General features: G+C 35.7%; 1 protein-coding gene and 1 pseudogene across 1 annotated transcript; both read left to right on the forward strand.

Moving 5' to 3' along the window:
- The first annotated feature begins 4,681 nt into the window (after window positions 1–4,681).
- Window positions 4,682–13,469, forward strand: LOC130717609 (ARM REPEAT PROTEIN INTERACTING WITH ABF2). The gene is made up of 19 exons (XM_057567910.1): window positions 4,682–5,063; window positions 5,207–5,364; window positions 7,280–7,452; window positions 7,532–7,652; window positions 7,723–7,797; window positions 7,905–7,999; window positions 8,166–8,241; window positions 8,670–8,777; window positions 9,108–9,236; window positions 9,364–9,432; window positions 9,620–9,679; window positions 9,818–9,941; window positions 10,060–10,199; window positions 10,855–10,918; window positions 11,031–11,110; window positions 11,564–11,628; window positions 11,732–11,849; window positions 12,140–12,264; window positions 12,904–13,469. Exons 1-19 carry the CDS (start codon window positions 4,817–4,819, stop codon window positions 12,995–12,997), a joined length of 2,121 nt encoding a protein of 706 aa, XP_057423893.1. The 5' UTR covers window positions 4,682–4,816; the 3' UTR covers window positions 12,998–13,469.
- A 2,122-nt stretch (window positions 13,470–15,591) lies between these two features.
- On the forward strand, window positions 15,592–18,871 carry LOC130719968 (uncharacterized; annotated as a pseudogene).
- The last annotated feature ends 2,747 nt before the right edge of the window (window positions 18,872–21,618 follow it).

Genomic DNA, 21,618 nt, shown 5'->3' on the forward strand with positions numbered 1-21,618 from the left:
AAAAGGGTGGAAAGGAAGGGAACGGAACAGAACAATTTTTAAAAATACTTGTATTGACAAATTTATCCCTAGGTTTATCCTATATTTTTCCTAATTCGTACCCTTCAATCTTGTCCTCGTCGTTGAACCTTTCTCCCATATGCAAGTGTGCATCATTTTCTCTATGATCTAGCAACACAAACTAATAAGTAATTCACGTAACTCATTTTTTTTCCAGCGAAGTCCAATTCATTTTCTATTCAATGCCTTTCAAACAGTGATGGATGGAGGCGGCTTCTACAGGCACTGTTGCAAAAATAGGGGAACAATAATTGCAGAGAAGAATTAGGGTTAAAGAACTTAGAATTTTTTTGGATTGTGCATTAGGGAACAACTGTTCATGGTGAGAATGTGTTTTCTTAAAAATTTTACGAATTTGGAAATATAAGAAATTTAGAATTTGTTTGATCTCACAACGAAAGATGCGTAGAAATTTTCTGGGTTTGGCATCTGCTATTTTTTCCTGTTAAAGGGACAACGTGTTTTTTTTATTATGATTTAATTAATTATTTACAAAATTTTGAATTTGGGTATATATGTAATTAATCTTATGGTATTGATCTAATGGTACCGTTCTGTGCTCTGTTTACCAAATACAATGCACAGAACATTATTATCCTGTTACGTTCTGTTCCATCCCGTTCCGTTACCAAACGCTACCTTAGACTTTGGCTACCTATTGGAGTGCCCCATCTTAAAGCTCAAGACCTTAACATCATACGTCTACTAAATACCCCACTAGTTAATGTACAACCTACAAATGTCCTCATTCCCATAAGGAGGTTATGTTGACTATACTTTTTACTAGAAATTAAACCCGTGCGTTGCACGGGTTCGTTTTTAATTTGTATTTTTTAATTGTAATATTTAAATTTGCAGAAAGGTAAGAAAGCTATTATTTAGAAGAAGATTTAGAATTAAATATAATTGAGTTATGATATTCTCACACTTTCTTTCTCTAATAAGGGAAAAAAGGATCAAACAGGTAGATTTCTTTTTTTTTTCTTCAACGGAAGAAAAAATAGGTAGATTTCTATTGAGATTGAAATAAGAGTAGTTTTTTTTTTATATAAAAGAAATTTAATTACTTACTTAGATTAGTATTGAAATGAACGTGGTAGTCTACTATTTTTTTTTTCTAATATTGATTTAGTCATTGCAGTAATGTTATCAGTTGTGCTAATTTTTTTTTATCAAGATTGATGTGGTTGTTTACCATTGCTGGTGGCATAGAAGTTCTTTTAAAATCACTTCCACGAACATAAAAAATAGATTCTATCTAACTGCAAGATGGACGTCATTTGTTCCCTTTGAATGATTAAGTTGCTATTTTTTTTCCATAATATGACAATATTGAGGAGTGAAAGATTCCTATTTCTTATCAAGAATATAGTGAGTACTACATTTTACACTTATCTTTCTAGTGCAGTATATAAATTTATGTGGCTCACACTTTGTTACTAATTTGTGTCATATAAATATAGAAATGATGATATATTTGTATGATTTCAATTGAATGAGAAGAATTGTTTAGTAAATTATCATATATGTGAAACTCACAGTTTTATTTTCTAATCATCTGTAACGGGGAAATATCACTAAGTAATGTGTGTTTCTTGTTGTTGTTGGTGATCTTTCTCCAGCAATAAAGAAATAAGAATGAGTAATTTAAAAAAGCAATTTTGAAATTAACTAAAATAATTAAAAATGACATACTTGTTGAAGTAGTTAGAGACAATTGTCATTTTTTTCTCACCAACAACTGAAGTCTAAGAAATATGAATAATTTGAGTTTGTGAGTGATTTCACTGGTTTATTTATATAGAGATATAATAGATGCATGGTTCAATATAATACATTTCATTTTTTATTTATTTAATGTAGATAGTTGAATAGCCTCCTGACACTAACAATTTTATTCAGTTTTTGACACTGGTATTGCCATCATGCCACTATTTTTAATTTAATGTTAGTTTTTCTTCGGAGTTACTATGTTAAGGAATTCTAAGAGTTTGCGAGTTTAAGAAAAATAGACATATATTCCTGCAGAAAATTGGACTGCAAACTAAGACCATTGCATATCAAGATTTATTTTGGCGGAAGTATGCTTTATTGTTAATAGTTTTTTTTTCTTGGACTAAATTGATATTAGTTTAAAATTAACATTAAATTTGATTTTAATTTAAGGTACTGTGCTAAAACCATTTGCAGATATAACTTTGTGGTTTGTTACACTTTTGGCATGAATGTTACTCTTTTGCTTATACATTTGATATTTATTAAGTTTAAAACTGAAATCGTTAGTGCACGAGTTTCCACTACCCGTTCATTCACTCACTAAGCTATCTCATTAAAACACCAGTTTTTTTACTAATATATATAGATAGATAGATATTTTTTTTGGAAAAACCAAATATATATATATAAATAATTACTTTGGGAAATAAGAGCCCCAAGTACAATATAGATAGATGTATATTGATAGAATTTTTTTTATTTTAAAAGTATTTTATCTAAATTATTTAAGAATAAATATTATTTTGTTTTTTATTTTGATTTTTTAAATTTGTCAAATGCAAAGCTCAAGCCAATTTTAAGTCTATGAATGTTGTTATTTAATATAAGTAGTTGAATAGGTTTTTATAATACAATTTTTTTCAGTTTTTAGTTTATTAAATATTTTATTTTTTAATGTATTTAATATAAAGGTATGTGAGCTTTTATGGTTTAATACATATGTGTATTTGTACTTAATACTTAGCTCAAGTGAGCTTTACTAATATATATAGATATGTTGACGGGAAGAATTGTGATTCTTATAATACAAAGCTCTATTCATCTCCAATACTACTAATCATAAAGAAAGACAATGGTCAGTGATTTTGTGTTGATTATCACAACTTAAACTCAATCACTGTGTGAGATCATTTTCACATGCTAACTACTAACGGAATACTGGATGAATTAGTATGTGTTGCTCTCTAATCAAATATTGATTCCCGGATATGGGTTCCACCAAACATGAGTTGCATGTGGGAACTCCCACAAAACTGCATTTAGGGTTGTTGGTTATGTCATTTCGTCTAATTAATGCCCTTCTACTTTCCAGACAACTATGAACGATCTATTAAGGTCATTTCTCTAACAATTTGTGTTGGTATTCTTAGATGGCATATGGTCCTACATTGACTTTCACTTAGTTTATTTATGTACTATTTTAGATTTGTTATTACATAATTGATTTTATACGAAATTGTATAAGTGTGAGTTTATAGTGATTATTGTGTCTACTTAAGCCATATCGGTGTACAACCTAATTATGCCAAGGTGAAAGTTGTTGTTGAATGACCTGATCTCTCACGTCTTTTAGGGTCTTAAGCCTCACCGACTTCTGTAAGAGACTTATAAATCATTATGTCACATATGTCGCTCCCCTCACGAATTTGCTTAAGCATGGTACATTTACACGATCAGCCTTACCTAACACTGCTTTTAACAACATAAAACCCTTATTTCTACTACTTGAGTGTCTAGCTTGTGAGGTTTTCCCAATGAATTTTGACAATGAGAGCGATGCTCCACACGTAGCTAGTGGGTATGTTTTATCACACACAGACCATCCTATTGCTAATTTTAACAAGAAAATAACATAAAAGATCCATGCAGAATTTCGCTTCGATTTTTAAATTCTTAAGCCACCCGTCATTCTTTCGACAAAAAATAAACAAGTTGGACATATTCACACCATAATTTATTTTTTATCTTATTTTTAGTCAATTTCACCTCGCATTCTTTCTTATTTTCTTATCGCACAACTCATTATATATCGCTCTCGAGGTGAAATTTGTGTGAACCTCTTTTAAAAAATCAAAAATGATTCCTGAACCACTATACAGTAGAAACACCCCTAAACACCCATTTTTCCCGCGGATTTTGCTACGGGATTTCCTGCGGATTTTGCATCGGAAAAATTTGAAGGTAAAATTTGTAAGAAAATCCGCAGGAAGGTACTATTTTCGAATGAATTTTCGCAGGTAATGATTTTGCGGCGGTTAAATAACCGCCGTGTAAATTTGAAATTCCTAAATTAGGGATTTGGCCAAATAATACACTGAACTAACCACCTAAATACACATGACTAACCATAAAGCACAGAACCGTGTAAAGTTGAAATTCTTAAATTAGGGATTTGGCCAAATAATACAATGAACTAACCACCTAAATACACATGACTAACCATAAAGCACAGAACCGTGTAAAATTGAAATTCCTAAATTAGGGATTTGGCCAAATAATACACTGAACTAACCACCTAAATACACATGACTAACCATAAAGCACAGAACCGTGTAAAATTGAAATTCCTAAATTAGGGATTTTCAGTTTCAAATCTCGCTCAAGAACAACATAAAAATTCGAAGCAAAATCCGTAGGAAATTCCGAAGCAAAATCCGCAGGAAAATGAGTGTTTAGGGGTGTTCCTACCGTATAGTGGTTCAGGAATCATTACTCTTAAAAAAATATTTGTGTGAACCAAACATTTTCCAAAAATAAAAACCACCCCCTTAGTTTTTTTTTTTCTCTTTACCGCAAGGGTGGTTTCTATTTACCATTCGATTCCAGAAATGCCCTTCATACCTGTCACCCATTCAAATCTCAAACTCCATTCCTCTCGCCATCTCCTATCCCTTTCCCCTTCTCTCTCTCTCTTCCCTCTTCCTGTTAACCACCAGAGCAAACACACTGAACAACAAACCTCCCTCTTCTCCTCTCGTTCATGGAGTTTCAGAGGCGCCAAGACCACAGCCTCTCCGAGAGGAAAGGGCAGAAGCGGAAGCTAGATGACCAATTGCACGACGACCGGCAGATCTCGCTCTCGCCGCCCACCGCCGACGAACGTGCGGCACTGCTCGCAGACGTCGCCGTACAGGTCTCCGTCCTCGACTCTACTTTCACGTGGAACGAATCCGATCGAGCCGCGGCCAAGCGCGCCACTCATGCGCTTGCCGATCTCGCTAAGAACGGTAAATCAATCCATTCCTCCGATCTCGCCGCGTGTTGCTTCCTTCGTTTGAATTCCGTTGTCCGTGCGGCGTTTTCTTCTTCTGTGTTTCTGTATGACGGTTGCATGTAGCGTTTTTGAATCTGTTTGTGGTTGTGTTTGCAGAGGAAGTTGTGAACGTGATTGTTGAAGGAGGTGCGATTCCGGCGTTGGTTAAGCATCTTCAGGCGCCACCTCTGAGTGATTTTGCTCAGAAGCCATTGCCATTTGAGCACGAGGTTGAGAAAGGGAGCGCGTTCGCTCTAGGACTTCTTGCCGTTAAGGTAATTTGATTTTTCTGTGACTATTAGTTTGGTATTGTTCCATATTTCATTATCTTCTTAGATTTTCCTTAGTCTTCTGCAAGTTCTGATGTATATACTGGTTTTTTGTATGATTCTGCCAACTGAGATTAAGACTATAGTTCCATACCAATTCTAGATTTATGCAGTGTGTTGGTGGAAGATTTATTTTATGCTAAATCTGCTTATCGAGTTTTAAATATCTTCGGAGCATTATGGTAAATGATGCAAATGAATTGTTAGCGTCTGATAGAGATGTTAGTGCATGTTTGGAATTCACATTAGACCTCAAAATCATATTAAACCATGGAGCTTCTGCACTAACGTGCTTTGGAGTGTGTGTTTAACACATCCAAACACACTCAGTAGAGAACAGAAGTAGGCATATTAGAAATGGACGGAATATAATATATACGTTCCGTTTTATGTTTGATGTATTTTAAATTTAGAACACAACGAGACATGAAGTTAAAGAAGTGGTATATTTTGATTTACTAGGGGCCAAGGAGAATAGAATGTAATTTTCCATTATGTTCTGTTTGCGCGCCAAATACTACCTTAAGAATGAACGGAGGCTTCATAAATGAAGTGTGAGGATGCGTATTGTCGATCTGCCTGCTAAAGACTGTGTTATGTGAATTATGTGGAATCATGAGCGTGATTATTGTCTTGAATGGAGTTCTTTATGGGCCCACAGTTAGCTGTGTATTTCAAGGAGGTGGATGGAAATGTGGTGGTTTATATCATCATCCACTTCCGGTTTCAGTTCTGTTATGTTTTGATTGTACCATTACTTCCTCCTATCCTATTCCAGAGATGGGGGAAATATTAGATCACGGAGGAGAGTTGAGCCATATACTGGCATGATGAAATACAGGGCTTTAGAATTGTTTGAAATTACAGAAATATTGTTAGTGGTAATTATGCATATGGTTTGTTCTCTTGTATTAATTCCATAAGGTGGATTGCATCAAGAACCTGCTGGTTGCTTGGAATCGTTTACTGAATGATTAGAATTCGTATGAATGCAACCTTTTGTCTCAAAGCTGGATGAGGCATGTAGTCTCCCTTAAATTTTATCTTTTCAATTTATCTATTAGTAACCAGCGATGGTGGAAATTATAGGGTTTAGGTGGTTAAATTAGAAAAAAAAAAAAGCGATGGGGTGACTCTTGAAAATGATGATAGTTATCCACTTCAAAATTTCCAAACTTATGGACTCTGTTAGATTACAATTTAACTTCTAGCAAGATTCGAACACCTTCGAATGAATAATTGTTTGAAAACAACTTGTTTACAGTTTTTTAGATGCCCACAAATTTAGAGTTATATTATATGCATAGGACAAAGACAAGAAAAAATAAAAGGAAATGTCCATAAGCATTCAATTTGGTGAAAAAAACATCTTGATTTAATGGATAGTCAAAAGCGAGATGATGATGAAATGCATAATTAAAACAAATGTCTCTCATAGGTCTAAGAAAAAAGTTGGGGGCTTGGGGAGCTGTCTCCCTTTGTCCTAATGAAGATATACCATTGCAAGCCAGTCTGCTCTACTAGGTCCCTAATTTTTGCCTGGAACTTGGGGAGCATGTCTGTTACTATTGATTTCTGAATTCTAAGCATCCATTCATGTTCCCTGTTATGTCAATTACAGGATTGATTTTAGCCTTGCTTATGCGATGTGAATAGAGTAGCATCATTTCCTTCTTTGTAATGTCATATGCCAATCATCCATGATTTGGACCGAGTCACTTTTTACCAGACTTTGTATTATATTATATGTGACAAATATCATAAACTTGCTATGTAACTTCTTTTCTTTTGGACAAATTTCTTCATCAATAAAACAAAAAACATATACTTGCTAAAGTACTAGTTGAAATGCTTTCTACAGCCAGAACATCAGCAGCTCATTGTTGACAGTGGTGCCTTAACACATCTTGTTGATCTCTTAAAGAGGCAGAAAAATGGTTTAACTTCTCGTGCCATTAACAGTCTCATACGTAGGGCTGCGGACGCCATTACTAATCTTGCTCATGAGAATAGTAGCATTAAAACCAGTGTCAGGTTTGCTTCTTCAAGCACTACCTTATATTTAAACTTAGTTTGGATATTGTTCTCAATATGATCTGGACATATTGTGTAGGATGGAAGGTGGAATTCCACCACTTGTTCATTTGCTTGAATTTGCCGATACAAAAGTGCAAAGAGCAGCTGCTGGTGCACTTCGAACCCTAGCTTTTAAAAATGATGAAAATAAAAACCAGGTAAGTGCCATTGCTTAAAATTGGATTTTCAATATGATACCAGTAGTCACACAATGTCATGACCTGCCAGATTGTTGAATGCAATGCTCTTCCGACTCTAATTCTAATGCTGCGTTCTGAAGATGCTGCTATCCATTATGAAGCGGTATGACTAGGGAAACTTTAATTATAAATGCTAGGTTTTGTAATAATATTGAGATGTCTTTGCATATCTATAATCTGGCACATGCAATGCATTGGATTGTATTACAGGTTGGTGTGATTGGAAACCTAGTCCATTCTTCTCCTAATATAAAGAAAGAAGTTCTTCTTGCTGGAGCTTTACAACCAGTCATTAGATTACTTAGGTATATTATCAGGCCATGCCCCTTCCTCTTCCCCTCAACCTCACCCTTAATTTGTATTGGTATTATTATATCCTCAATTTTATTTTATGTTTCCTGGCAACAATGTAAGATATTCCTAAAATAGTATTCTTGAATTAATGCATTCTAATAATGTTCTATTTAACAGCTCCTGCTGCTCAGAAAGCCAGAGGGAAGCAGCCTTGTTACTTGGTCAGTTTGCAGCAACTGATTCAGACTGCAAGGTATGTTTAAACTTCAGGGATGGAAAGGACAAGACATAACTTTAGTTGACATCACATGTAGTATAAATCCAAATCCAATTTTCATGTTTGGATTGCTTCATTTTTAGTATATGTATTTTTACTCGTACTGACTACTGATGGAAAAGAAGGCGAGGTTAACAGGGAAGAGACCCTTACTCCACTATTGTGGTTGTTGCTTGAGCAGTGAAGAGGGGCAGAAAAGACAGAATTAACAACTGAATTTCAGTTGGGAGCAAATGTTTAATAACTCTTGTATCCAAGTTTGATCGTTTTATTTTACTTGTTAAATAAAGATTCCATAAGTCGTAAAATAGTGGATAGTAGAGGTAATACTATTGTCATGGTGCATCATATATTATATCTCCTTATCCTTTGTTTTTACCATCTGTTCCACTTGGTTTTTTTAGGTTCACATTGTACAGAGAGGTGCTGTCCGACCTTTGATAGAGATGCTTCAGTCTCCTGATGTACAACTCAGAGAAATGTCTGCCTTTGCATTAGGGAGATTGGCACAGGTATTTCTATTCTATTCTGTTTTTTATAATTTACTTGTGTAAGTTGGGAATGTAAAGTAACTGTTATTTTCACGGAAATGTGTTAACTGTTAAGTGTTTTGTTTCCCTCTGTTATAGTTTTTGGATTTATAACTCATCTTATACATCTCCATTCTCGATCTCTTTGTTAATCCCCATATTTATTGGGCTTATAACTAATGACAGAACTCATCTTAGTAATATATTACAACATTTTGCTTATGTGCTGTTTCCATCTATAGTTGAACTGTAGGTTCTTTTTAACACACCCATTCCCTTTGGCCTGACATATATTACATATTTCAATTTCAGGACACACATAACCAAGCGGGTATTGCACACAATGGTGGCTTAGTGCCATTGCTCAAGCTTCTTGACTCAAAAAATGGGTCTTTGCAACATAATGCAGCTTTTGCTCTTTATGGCCTTGCAGATAATGAGGTATGAGCAACTGAAAACTCAAATGAAGTGAACATCTTCTGTCTTGATTGCTTTAGAAACTGGTTACTTCGAAAGAAATGTAATTAACTATTCCCTTCTTTGTTCTTTATTTTATTTTTTCCTTTAGGATAATGTGTCCGATTTCATTAGGGTAGGTGGAGTTCAGAGACTGCAGGAAGGAGAGTTTATTGTTCAAGTAAGTTTCCTCTTTACTACCTATTTTAGCTTTAATTTCAGGGTTTCTGCTTTTATCCATGGATGCCTGTAGTAAGGGGCCTTAGAATAATTAATGGTTGCATGTGAGTGTTTGTAACTTAAGACTGGAGGAATACATATTTTTTTTGGATCTATACTGACCTCATTGGATATGGTTTCTATTGCAGGCAACTAAAGATTGTGTAGCAAAGACATTGAAAAGATTAGAGGAGAAGATTCACGACCGTGTATGATGTCATATTCATATTATTTTCTGCATTTTATTGTAATTAGTAGAGGAAATAATGGGGGTGCTACAGTATATTGGTTGTCAGTTCTTTAATTCTTGTATTCAAATTTGTAATATGTCAATTTTCTTCTTGTAGGTGCTGAGCCATTTGTTATACCTCATGAGAGTTTCAGAAAAGGGTTTTCAAAGACGAGTTGCTTTGGCTCTTGCACATCTTTGCTCTGCAGATGATCAAAGAAGAATTTTTATTGATAATCATGGTATGCATCTTCTTAGTAAAATACTTTTATGGGTTTGATACTTTAATTCATGTTTTTTTTTTTGTATAAACTCCTTTTGTGCTTTTTCTATTTTGAAAATGAGCATCTGTCCATGTAGGTCTTGAGTTGCTTATTGGCCTTCTTGGCTCATCTAGCTCTAAGCAGCAACTTGACGGTGCTGTGGCTTTATGCAAGCTAGCCAATAAAGCCTCGACTCTGTCTCCTGTGGATGCTGCTCCTCCTTCTCCAACACCACAGGTAGGCATCCAGTTGGATTGTCCTTGGTTTTTCACAATCCCTTTGACTAGAGTTCAATTATAAAAGACAAGTGTTCTTCTTGATGTCCATGGGCTTCATGTACTTTGATATCATAAGTTTTTATTTTTTCTAATAATTTTGACGACATAGGAAAATGCTGTAGCCTCTTTGCATATCACCTCTTTGCGCTGATAATATCTTTGTACACACTACACACATTCAGAAAGTTAAGAAATGTGAGGCTGTTTGCTATTTTGCTTATATAAATCCTACCATTTGTTTAAAATACTTTGGTATTAAATTTTCTTCTCATACTTAGTGTCCTATATAATAGTGAGTGGCCAAAACAATGAATTTAATGGATTTACATTAGTTGTGTATGATGTATGTCATGACTGCTGGCATTTAAAGTGTATTTGAATATCTGATTGATGGTTTCTAGTTATAAACATAAAGTCCATTTAAACAATGACCATCCAATGATATAGTAATCAGCTGTCATTATGATCAATGTCTTGCTCTTTTACATTGCCTGCCCTTTACATAAGAATCTTGGTGCTGAGCTCTCTTTTCACTCTGTATTGTCAAAATGATTCTGGAATGAGGTGTTCCTTAAGGCTGGATTATCTATGTTCATAAACCATTCTTCTTGCAGGTCTATTTAGGAGAGCAGTACGTAAACAATGCTACATTGTCCGACGTTACATTTTTGGTTGAAGGTTGATATTTTTTGTCCACATTGTTTCGTTATTAAAAGTTAAAACTGTTGCTTGAAATGTGTTATCAGTTGACATGGATGATTAACTGGGTAACCTCTGTTCTTCGTTGCAGGCAAACGATTTTATGCTCATAGAATTTGTTTACTTGCATCTTCAGATGCATTTCGTGCAATGTTTGATGGTGGTTATAGGGTGAGTATATATGGAGCTCTGCCACTGTTCCATCTTATTTCTCCATCCCCACCCCTTTCTCTTCCAGATGCTCCTCCAAGAAATAAGGATACTACAAGAAGCAACTTTTTGACTATCCTTAATAGAAAAAATATGTGCTGTCCAAAAGAGGAAAAGCTCCACTAAGATTCCGCTTGGTTTCATGAGCTACATTATTTATCACATATGGTTTTGGTTTTTATGCTCCGCTAAGACTCCACTTGGTTTCATAAGCTACATTATTTATCACCTATGGTGTTGGTTTTCATGCTCTTCAAACCTCCTAACAACTTTTGCTTTTATCCATGAATCTTGGTTGTTGATTGGAATGGTGACTTTAAATTTGAAGTATAAACTATCAAAACTTGCATATTAATTTAGCAGAAAGTGATAGATCTATTCACTAATGTACATATTTGTTCTATTGCATGACAGGAAAAGGATGCAAGAGACATAGAGATCCCAAATATTAGATGGGAAGTTTTTGAGATGATGATGAGGTCTAATAAATTCTGCAGTCTTGTTTTATAGAAGTTCTAATGTGAAAGCTTCTGATAATTTGTGAACAACTTATATCTCATTGTTAACCTCATTTTTGTCCAGATTTATATATACTGGTTCAGTTGATATCACTGTGGATATTGCTCAAGATCTACTTCGAGCAGCTGATCAATATCTTTTAGAAGGACTTAAGAGACTCTGTGAGTACACGATTGCACAGGTGAGCTAGGAAAATTGGTTTCCTCTCTCCCTTCTCTCACTATTCCCACTATTTGTGTGTGTATGTATATGTGTATATATATATAATAATATATATTGTTGGAAGATATGGTGTCTCCTAATATATTATTTCTTTATTTGTTCTGTAGTAAATCTGTATCTGAATAAGACTAATATACATCTCTCTCTCTCTCTCTCGCTACTCTATATAGTAAAATATTTTGCTTGTTTTCGTGCACATGGTATTATACTGGAAAGTGGGTGCCTCATAACCTGATGTTTTTGTCACAGGATATATCACTAGAGAATGTGTCATGTATGTACGAACTTTCAGAAGCCTTCAATGCAATATCATTGAGGCATGCATGCATCCTCTTTATCTTGGAGCAATTTCATAAGTTGAGCGAAAGGCCAGGGTATTAATCTGATTCCCTTCAATTCCCTGTTTGATGTTTATACTGATCTTATAGATTGGCACCTTGTTTAGTAGTGCTCTCTGTCTGTCTGTATGTATATTATAGTTTTGGTGAATCATGTTCTTGACCTAATGGGAATTCAGATATTGAGATTTAATGACCTTCTGTCACGGGTCTAAATCATAATTATAAAGCCTACTGTTTTGTGATAGTAGGCTTTATAATTAAGAATGTAGTGAATTTGTTTTCATTTTTAGTATAAATACCCTTTTCTTTAAAGATAAAGCAGAAACTGGGAATGGTATTTTGACGTGATTGTTTTTTTTTTTATACACTGTTCTGATGTGAAGACTACACTGCACTTGTTCAATATCTAGCTGGCATTTTGCTTTTTTTTTTTGGCATAGTAGTAACTTGCTGTATTCTTAGTTTTCTGCTTGCTTTTGACAATTTGATGATCAGGGATTTCAAACTTCTTTTTTTTTCAGGGATTTCAAACTTCATTAACTAGCTTTTGGTTTTAAATAAACTGAATTAATGCAGTTTTTTAGAACACTGTCATGCTTAATTCATGAAGATGATAATTCAAATTCGCATCGGGTCTGTCTTAATTCTTCAGGTTCTAATATTTGTTTGCAGGCACTCTCTTCTGATTCAGCATATAATACCAGATATCCGCAGTTATTTTGTTAAAGCTCTTTCAAAGACCAACTCCCATAACTACCGACTATAATGTGCGGCCCTTCTACTGTTGACCTCTTAAGCAACTGTGATGTACAGAAAAGTAGATATCATTCCTTATGTTGAACAGGAAGGGGGTCTCCTGTATGACACCAGAGTAATGAGCGTCTTTCCCCTCATTTTTTTAATGGGGTGTAATCCCCTTTTTGTCTGTAACGTCGTCATTATTATAGATATAGCAAATGTGGCCCTCACGAACATTGTTTTTTTCTTATGCAATATTGTGATGGTTATATTACTTCACTTCATGGTTCTCTTCCTCAGGTGATTTTATACAGGGAACTACGATTGTTGATTTTATGATTTATAGATGTAAATATTGTTTCCCCCCAGTGTACATATGACCATTATTAGATAGTTGTCTGCTAATTTGCCAGGCCATTAAATCCTGTCATCTGACATGGAAATGCATTGTAAATTGCTGTTCCAAATACTTAATTTTGAATACACGTATTATGACCCAAGGCATGCTGGAGTCACTGCTCAAACTTTCATTTGTTTTTATTTGTATGTATGCAGTCCTGCAACAATACTTGATTTGTGATGAAAAGAATGAGTATTGATACACACACATTGAAACAGCTTTATCTAATTATTCTAGCAAATCGGTGATTAAGTTGCAAATCCTGACTAATTAATTGTTCAGCAACTGTCACGTGGAGAAAACCCTGACTAGGGGATTAATAGTTTTTATCTTTTTCACGTCGTTTTGAGTAAAAAATTCACTGCGAGAGAAAGAGGAGAATTAGGTGAAACTCTCCGGTAGCACAGCCGAGATAGCGATGGGTTCTCTGCCCCTGCAGGGACGGAGCGAAAGAAGTTTTGAGAATTCAAGAGGTTCGGGCATTTGTTCATATAATCGAACTAAAGAAGGAGCCATTTTCATGGTTACCGTGCCCGCTGTTAAAATTAGGTCTGCTTGCCTGGGACTAGATCGCGTTGATCGAAGTGGGTAGCTCCAGTAGACCCATAGATCATGGAACAAATAGGGTGGGTAGGCCCAACCACCACACTACACGTATAGACGCGAACCCCCCTCGTTACCGTACGTGCGACTCTCACCGCATACGGCTCGCACAAAGACTCCAAAATCCATCCCGAGCCTTTTCTTCCACCTCTCCTCTCCAATCCTCGATCAAACTTGCGTTCCCCAGGCGCTATCCAGAGAGCTGCCTTCGCTTTTGGCGTTCCTTCGTAGATCTGCGGATTTCACCCCTACACACGAAATTCCACTCTCCTCTGTCTCACTCAAGTGAATTGGTTTCGAGAGCATTCCACCAGTTTTTGGCGACTTTCACTTTCAACTAGTAGTATGCTGCGTTCGGGAAGGATGAATCGCTCCCGAAAAGGAATCTATTGATTCTCCCCCAATTGGTTGGACCGTAGGTGCGATGATTTACTTCACGGGCGAGGTCTCTGGTTCAAGTCCAGGATGGCCCAGCTGCGCCAAGCTTTGGTCTCTACCCGGACCTGATGAAAAAAATGGGATCACTTCTTATGGACTCGTTGAGAATGATTCTGATCTAGTTCATGGCTCAAAGGCGCATAATAGATCGATATGAACATCACGAGCTGTCCCGTAATAAACCCAGTTGTTGCTGATATTTTCTTCTCGGTCCCTTCTTCCATAATGTGAGCTCGAAGTTTTTTAAGGTTATCTGTCTCTATCGTGGTGCCCGACTTGAGAAAGGTCGCCTGAATGCTGAGTTGTCCTTATTTGCCTCAAAGTTAATGATATTGCTAATTGAATTTGGACATGTTTCTTTCATTTTCATGGTTATGCTTTTTTTTTTTCCGACTTTTTTGAATTTGAAAATTTAATATTGAAGGAGGGGGGAGGGGGGGCTTGTGTTGAAGGTCAATGAGATTTCTGCCTAAAATTATCTTTAAATTAATTTTGGTGATATCGAAATATTATTGAACTTGATTGAAAGTCATATTAGCCTTCCTTCAATACATGCTCCTATGACGTTCATCTTTCACATCATTAACATTAAGTTACATGAATCAAAGATTGTAATTTTGCTAAAAGAGAGGATGAAATTGTAAACATCCATAAATTTTCTGGTTGCGACTATACCCATAAAATTTCAGGCAAGAGATTAAAATTGAATTTTCCTATTTTGCAGGAAGCAAAAATGTATTTAATCTACCGCCAACCCGAATCCACCACCACATTCAACCTCCCTCACGATGGTCATTTTCTTCACCTATAGGCTATACTGATTTTCTATCAGATGTATGTCAGACACAGACAGCAACCCATTACCCCACGAGGTGAAGATATGATTTTATTTTCCCAATATCAGACACCATACCTATGGCAGTTAAAACAACGGGTAATGATATATACACACCTCTTTTTTTATACACTTCATTTCCACCTATTTTTATTTCTATCTCTTTCCTCTTATCATCTATCACATCTTATACTTTCTCACTCTTATTTTTTCTTTTCTTCCTATCTCTCTTCCTCCACCTCATTCCACCTCAAAAAACCTCATTTTGAGGTGTGAATAAATAATTATTGGTTTTTAAACAAACGGATTCATCACGTTTATAGCTGTTGTTTTTTGAATAAAATAAGAAAAAAAAAAAGGGATTCTATATAGATAAAATTGTACAATATTATTCATGTGGTGTGTTACCAATCATTTTCTAATTGCGTCTTGCACAGATAGATAACCTAACCCTCTATAAAGTACTGTAAACTTAACGAACGTCTTCCAACAACTGAAGCTTACTGCTTCCACCTTGAGTTGAATTCTGAATTCTAATGGCTTCCACTAACAGTACCCAAGGAGAATACGTCCCAGAGCTCAGCTACTGGATCCGCTTCCACAGCGACGGCACGGCGGAACGCCTCAGAAACACACCATTCGCGCCACCGTCACTCAACGACCCCAAAACTGGAGTCTCCTCCAAAGATATAATCATCTCACATAACCCCCCAATCTCTGCACGCATTTACCTTCCAAACCTCACCACCAACTCCAGCAAACTTCCCATCTTAGTCTATTATCACGGCGGTGGATTCTTCTTTGAATCTGCTTTCTCTGAAATCTTCCATAACCATCTCACCAAGCTGGTTTCTACAGCAAACGTCTTGGTCGTTTCTGTAGAATACAGGCTTGCTCCGGAGACTCCTCTCCCTGCAGCATACGATGATTCCTGGGCTGCTCTCAAATGGGTCGCTTCCCATTCCACCAAAGACACTGTAGCAGAGCCATGGTTGACTGAGCATGGTGACTTCAACAGAGTTTTCATCGGAGGTGACAGTGCAGGCGGCAACATTGTGCATAACATCATTTCCACTCATGGTTCTGAGGATTTACCTGGTAATGTTAAAATCTATGGTGCTGTTTTGATCCAGCCTTACTTCTATGGTTCAGAGCCTGCTGGATCAGAATCTGCTACAGGGCGCGAAGCGAATTTCTATAATAGTGTTTGGAAGTTGGTGTACCCATCTGCACCTGGTGAAATTGATAGTCCTTTCATGAACCCTTTGGCTCCAGGTGCACCTAGCTTGGATAAACTTGCATGTTCTCGAATGATTGTGTGTGTTGCTGAGAAAGATGGGATGAGGAACAAAGTGGTTTTGTATTGTGAGGCAGTGAAGAAGAGTGGGTGGAAGGGGAAGATTGAACTCTTTGAAGAGAAGGAAGAAGATCATGCGTATCAATTGCTCAAACCAGAGTCTGAGGCTGCCATCAAAATGATCAATCACGTTGCTTCTTTTCTAGTCCATGAGTATTAATCATCAGAATCAATCTGGTTCTGATTTCTGGTCATCTGGTGTACTGTATTTTTTGTCTTTTTTTAATTTTCTTGTTGCTTTGGAACAAATAATATTCGCTTTTATGCGAGGTTGTTCACTATCTCAGTCAATAATGCTCTTCTCAAATTATTAAAAAACCTGACTGCCGAATCAAATCAGTTTGTCTACTTTTTTTTTCCCCTGTTTTTAAGGTAGATATAAATATCATAAACTATAAAGATAAGAAGAAAGACACATAGCTCTTCTAAAAATCGATTGTCCCCACTAGGGAGCCCAGAATTGCTCGAATGTTAAATTATCCGTATTTTCCTTATAAAAATTATTTTTCTCAACCACCTAGGTAAAGATGTACTCTTCCTGACTGGCTAAGAGCCATCGCCAAAATTAGTCTCTTGTGTGTGGTAAACATGTGATATGAAGACTGAGGCCACTTCTTTCTTTTTGGTCAAAACTGAGGCCACTTCTTACATGATTGATAAGGTCACCTTGTTGATGGTCATATATACGATGGGGGCCCAAAATGCAATTTGAACGCAATGTTGAATTCCTCCCATGTAGTAAATATGAATTATCGACAGGCCATTACAATCCCCACTGGACTCTCATCCAAAGATGTCACCATCTCACACAACCCCACAATCTCTGCTCGCCTCTACCTTCCAAAATTCACCAACCCAAATGAAAGAGTTCCAATCTTGGTCTACATCCATGGAGGTGGATTCTATCACGAATCTGCTTTTTCCCAACTGTACCATAACCATTTGAAAACCTTTGCTCATGAAGCAAATGTCATAGTTGTTTCTGTTGAGTATAGGCTTGCACCAGAGCACCATCTCCCTGCTGGTTACAATGACTCTTGGGATAAGACTCGGCTCGGACCGGCCGGTCCGACCGGTTGGACCGGGACTCGGTGACCTGACCGGTCCGAGCCTCACATTAGACCGGTTGTGCAAGGCACTCAGCTGGAACCGGTTTGAACCGGCCGGTTTAACGGTCAAACCGGTGACTCGGCCGGTTTTTTATTGAACCGGCGAGTCACCCACTTCTTTTTTTTTTTGTTAGTTTGTTAACGGTGGGCTAGATAGAAGCCCATTTTCCAATAATTATTTAACCTTTTCACATTGTTTTTTTTTTTCAGTCCAGTTGGGTTATTTAACCTATTGGGCATTTTAAATTGTTATTTTTTGTCCATTTGCAAACATTTTGTATATAATTGGGTAAAAAAACGTGATATTTTATTAAAAAATGGTGTCAGCAGGGTTTGAACACAGGCCATGGAGGTAATATGAAAGAAAACTACCACTGCACCACCAGGATGTTGTTGATTAAAAACGTATTTTGTTTTTTTTTATATTAACTTTATATTGCATTGGACATTTTTTATTATTTTTTAATATACACCGAGTCAAGCAATCGAACCAGTGACCCAGTGGTCCGACCAGTGACTCAGTACTCCGACCGAGTCGATGACCGAGCCGAGTTTTAAAACACTGCTTGGGATGCACTCAAATGGGTCTCTTCCCATTCCACCAAAAATATTACCAATGCAGAGCCATGGTTGATTGAGCATGGTGATTTCAGCAAATTTTTCATTGGTGGTGATAGTGCTGGTGCTAACATTGCACATAACATTGCAATTCGTGCTGGGGTTGAGGATTTGCCTGGTGATGTTAAAATTTGTGGAGCTTTTTTGTGTCACCCAATCACCCATTTTTCTACAGTTCATACCCTGTTGGATCAGAACCTGTTAAAGAGCCAGGACAGAGTGATTTTCGTTATGCGCTTTGGGATATGGTGTACCCTTCTGCGCCTGGTGGGATTGATGATCCGGTGATTAATCCAGTGGCTGCTGGTGCACCTAGTTTAGCTGGACTTGCATGTTCTAAGATGATTGTGTGTGTTGCTGCTAAAGATGTGATAAGAGAGAGAGCAATTTGGTACTATGAAGCTGTGAAGAAGAGTGGGTGGAAGGGGAAATTGGAACTGTTTGAACAGGAAGATGAAGAGCATATTTATCATTTGTTGAAGCCAGGGTCTGAGAATACCAAAAAGCTTATCAAGCGTTGGGTTACTTTTATCCAAGAGTAGGAAAAACTCTCTTTGCTTATGATTAATATGCTCTTATGAATAATAAAGTTTTTCGGAATAAATATTTAGTGGACGTTTGTGAAATATCAACAGAATTCTATGTCACTCTTGCCACAAACTGAGCATATCTATCTTTTTTTTATGATGCATGTTTATATCACTTCATTCGTTAAATCATCATAATTTTAAGTGATATAATAATATTTGGATAAAGTGAGCATATAATTCAATTTAGTATCCCTTAATCTGTAACCAAACAAAAGTATCCCTAATCTTGCCTTCAAATTCAATCATAAGTCTATAATATGTGATTACTTACTTTAATCTTTAACTAGCTTTTAACCCGTGGGAAAATAATTCAAGCATTAAGTTTAAAAAAATATTTGAATTAAAATAATTAATTTAACTTAATTAGGGGAATCACATTCTCATATGTAGTTGTGAGACTCACTTTCTATTGAAGAAGGGAGAAACTGGGAGAGTATTAGAGATAGTCTTATTGGAAGAGTATTGCTAAGTATAATCTCACTCTCTAAAGTGAGGAATCTAATTTATACGATACATAGATGTGATTTTCCACATAAAATATTATTATACTCCCTCCGTTCCAGAAAGTTTATAGTTTAAGGATGTGACACAAAGAGTAAGAAAGCAATTATTGATAATATAATTTGACTAGATTGTCCTTATTTAATTTTACTAGTATGATGTGCAACTATTAAATTATACTTAGATAGAGAAGAATGTAATTAATAAAGAAGACTTGTGGTTGGTTAATATGAAAGGTGATAAGTGAGAGAAAATGTATTAAATGAAGGTATAGGTGGAAAAAATTAGCAAAAAATGCATTGATTTTCTAAAACAACAAACATTTTGAGATATTGAAAAATGGTGCAAAACAACAAACTTTCTGGAATGGAGGGAGTATTTGTTTATAATAATCATAGTAGATAAAAGTGTCCCCCTTTTAGTGGACAAAAATGTCACATGTCATTTTCTTGATTATCAAAAAAAAATGTCATTTTCTCACAATACGCTGAAATTAATATATTCTAATTTTTAATCAATTTGTTCAGTTCTTAATTATTTTTTAGGCTTTAATATGTTTTTGGTCCCTCTAAAATTAGAGTCTTTTGATTTAGGCCTCTCTAAATATTTTCAAGGCCGCTCTAATTGACAATCTACTAGGGGTGAACATGGGCCGGGTAGATCCAATGAACCCATCCAACCCAATCCGATCCAATAGAAAAAATGCGGGTTGGATCGGATAATCAGGTTAATCGGATGAATTTTACTACAACCCAACCAAGTTCGGATCGGATTTCGGATTCAGTTCAAATCCATCCAACCCAACCCAGAATCCATACATATAATAATAATTTTTTTATAATTTTATTCATACTTGGAGTGCTAGTGTTGGAGTGATGACTTTTTGACATTTTGAGACTTAAGTATTTGTAGTTATTTGTCATATTTGAACTTAGAGTAGTTATTTGTTACATGTCTATATATATTATTTGGCATGTTGGAGACAGTGTATTTGGCATGTTGGAGACAGTGTCATGGCATGACATTTAGTGTTGCTTTTCACCTTTTAGGTACTATTTATGTTAGATTGTTTCATGTCATTTGGTAATGAAGTTTTATGTTTTCATGATATTTGGTTATATGTCATTTATGTGATATTATTTCATGCTATTTGGTATAACCTTTTGTGTCATTTTCATGCTATTTAATATTATAACATATTTAGTATTTTTTATAACTTTTTCTGAATTTATAATAATATTTGTAAGATTTTTTAATATTTCAGATATATTATTATTTTAATATAGTGACCCAATCAATCCATCCAACCCAATCCGAACTTCGTCGGGTTGGTTCGGATTGGGTCCGAAGAAGAAATTTGTGAAATCCAACCCAACCCAATCCAGACAATTTTGATCGGTTCGAATTTTATTTTGATCAAAATCCATCCAACCCAACCCATGTGCACCCCTATAATCTACTATATATTATGATCTGAATAACTAACAAAATATGTATCTTAATTTAATCTAACTAGATATCTATTGATAGCTAACAATTAAGGCAATTAAAACAAGAGTTTAATAGATATGCATTGTCAGCGTAAAACAGTTTTACACTGACAACCAATCACAACATGCCACGTAGGAGAAAGAATAATTTTCATTTTAAATTTTAGTTAAAACAATTACTTCCTCCGTTCCTATTTAACTGTCCGAGAAGAGAAGAAACACACATATTAAGGAGTGCAATTATTTTTGTTAGTTTTCATAAAAGTAGTATTTGTTTTTCATTTTTACCCTTTAGATTGCATTTTATCTTTCTTCGTTTATTGTTCTGATAAGGGTATTAGTTGTAAAAACATCATTTAATGCTCTCTTGAAATGCTAAATGAACAGTTAAATATGAACAAATTATTTTTCTCAAAGTGGACAGATAAATAGGAACGGAGGGAGTATATGTTTTATGATGTGGCGGAATTCAATTGGATGACTGTGTAAAATTTATTTACACTGACGGTGTATATCCCTTTAATTCTTAAAATAAAATAGGCTATACAAGATCGGGGAATAACTTCCAATAGGCTATACACCTAAGAAAAAAAAAATACAGAGGCATATCGAATGCTCCAAAAACCTCAACTTGCAAACGTTTTATAGTATATTTCTTTTTTTACTTGGTGGAGCTAAGCTAGTGTTAGCTCTGCTAGGACGCTTCAC

Source organism: Lotus japonicus, chromosome 5 (genome assembly GCF_012489685.1).
Source record: "Lotus japonicus ecotype B-129 chromosome 5, LjGifu_v1.2".
Classification (NCBI taxonomy): domain Eukaryota; kingdom Viridiplantae; phylum Streptophyta; class Magnoliopsida; order Fabales; family Fabaceae; genus Lotus; species Lotus japonicus.

Bases quoted from the DNA above. Each gene is read 5' to 3' on its own strand.
- LOC130717609 (XM_057567910.1), top strand. From the start codon at position 4,817: ATGGAGTTTCAGAGGCGCCAAGACCACAGCCTCTCCGAGAGGAAAGGG. The intron at 5,064-5,206 runs GTAAATCAATCC...TTGTGTTTGCAG, and splicing joins TGCCGATCTCGCTAAGAACG to AGGAAGTTGTGAACGTGATT. The intron at 9,237-9,363 runs GTATGAGCAACT...TTTTTCCTTTAG, and splicing joins ATGGCCTTGCAGATAATGAG to GATAATGTGTCCGATTTCAT.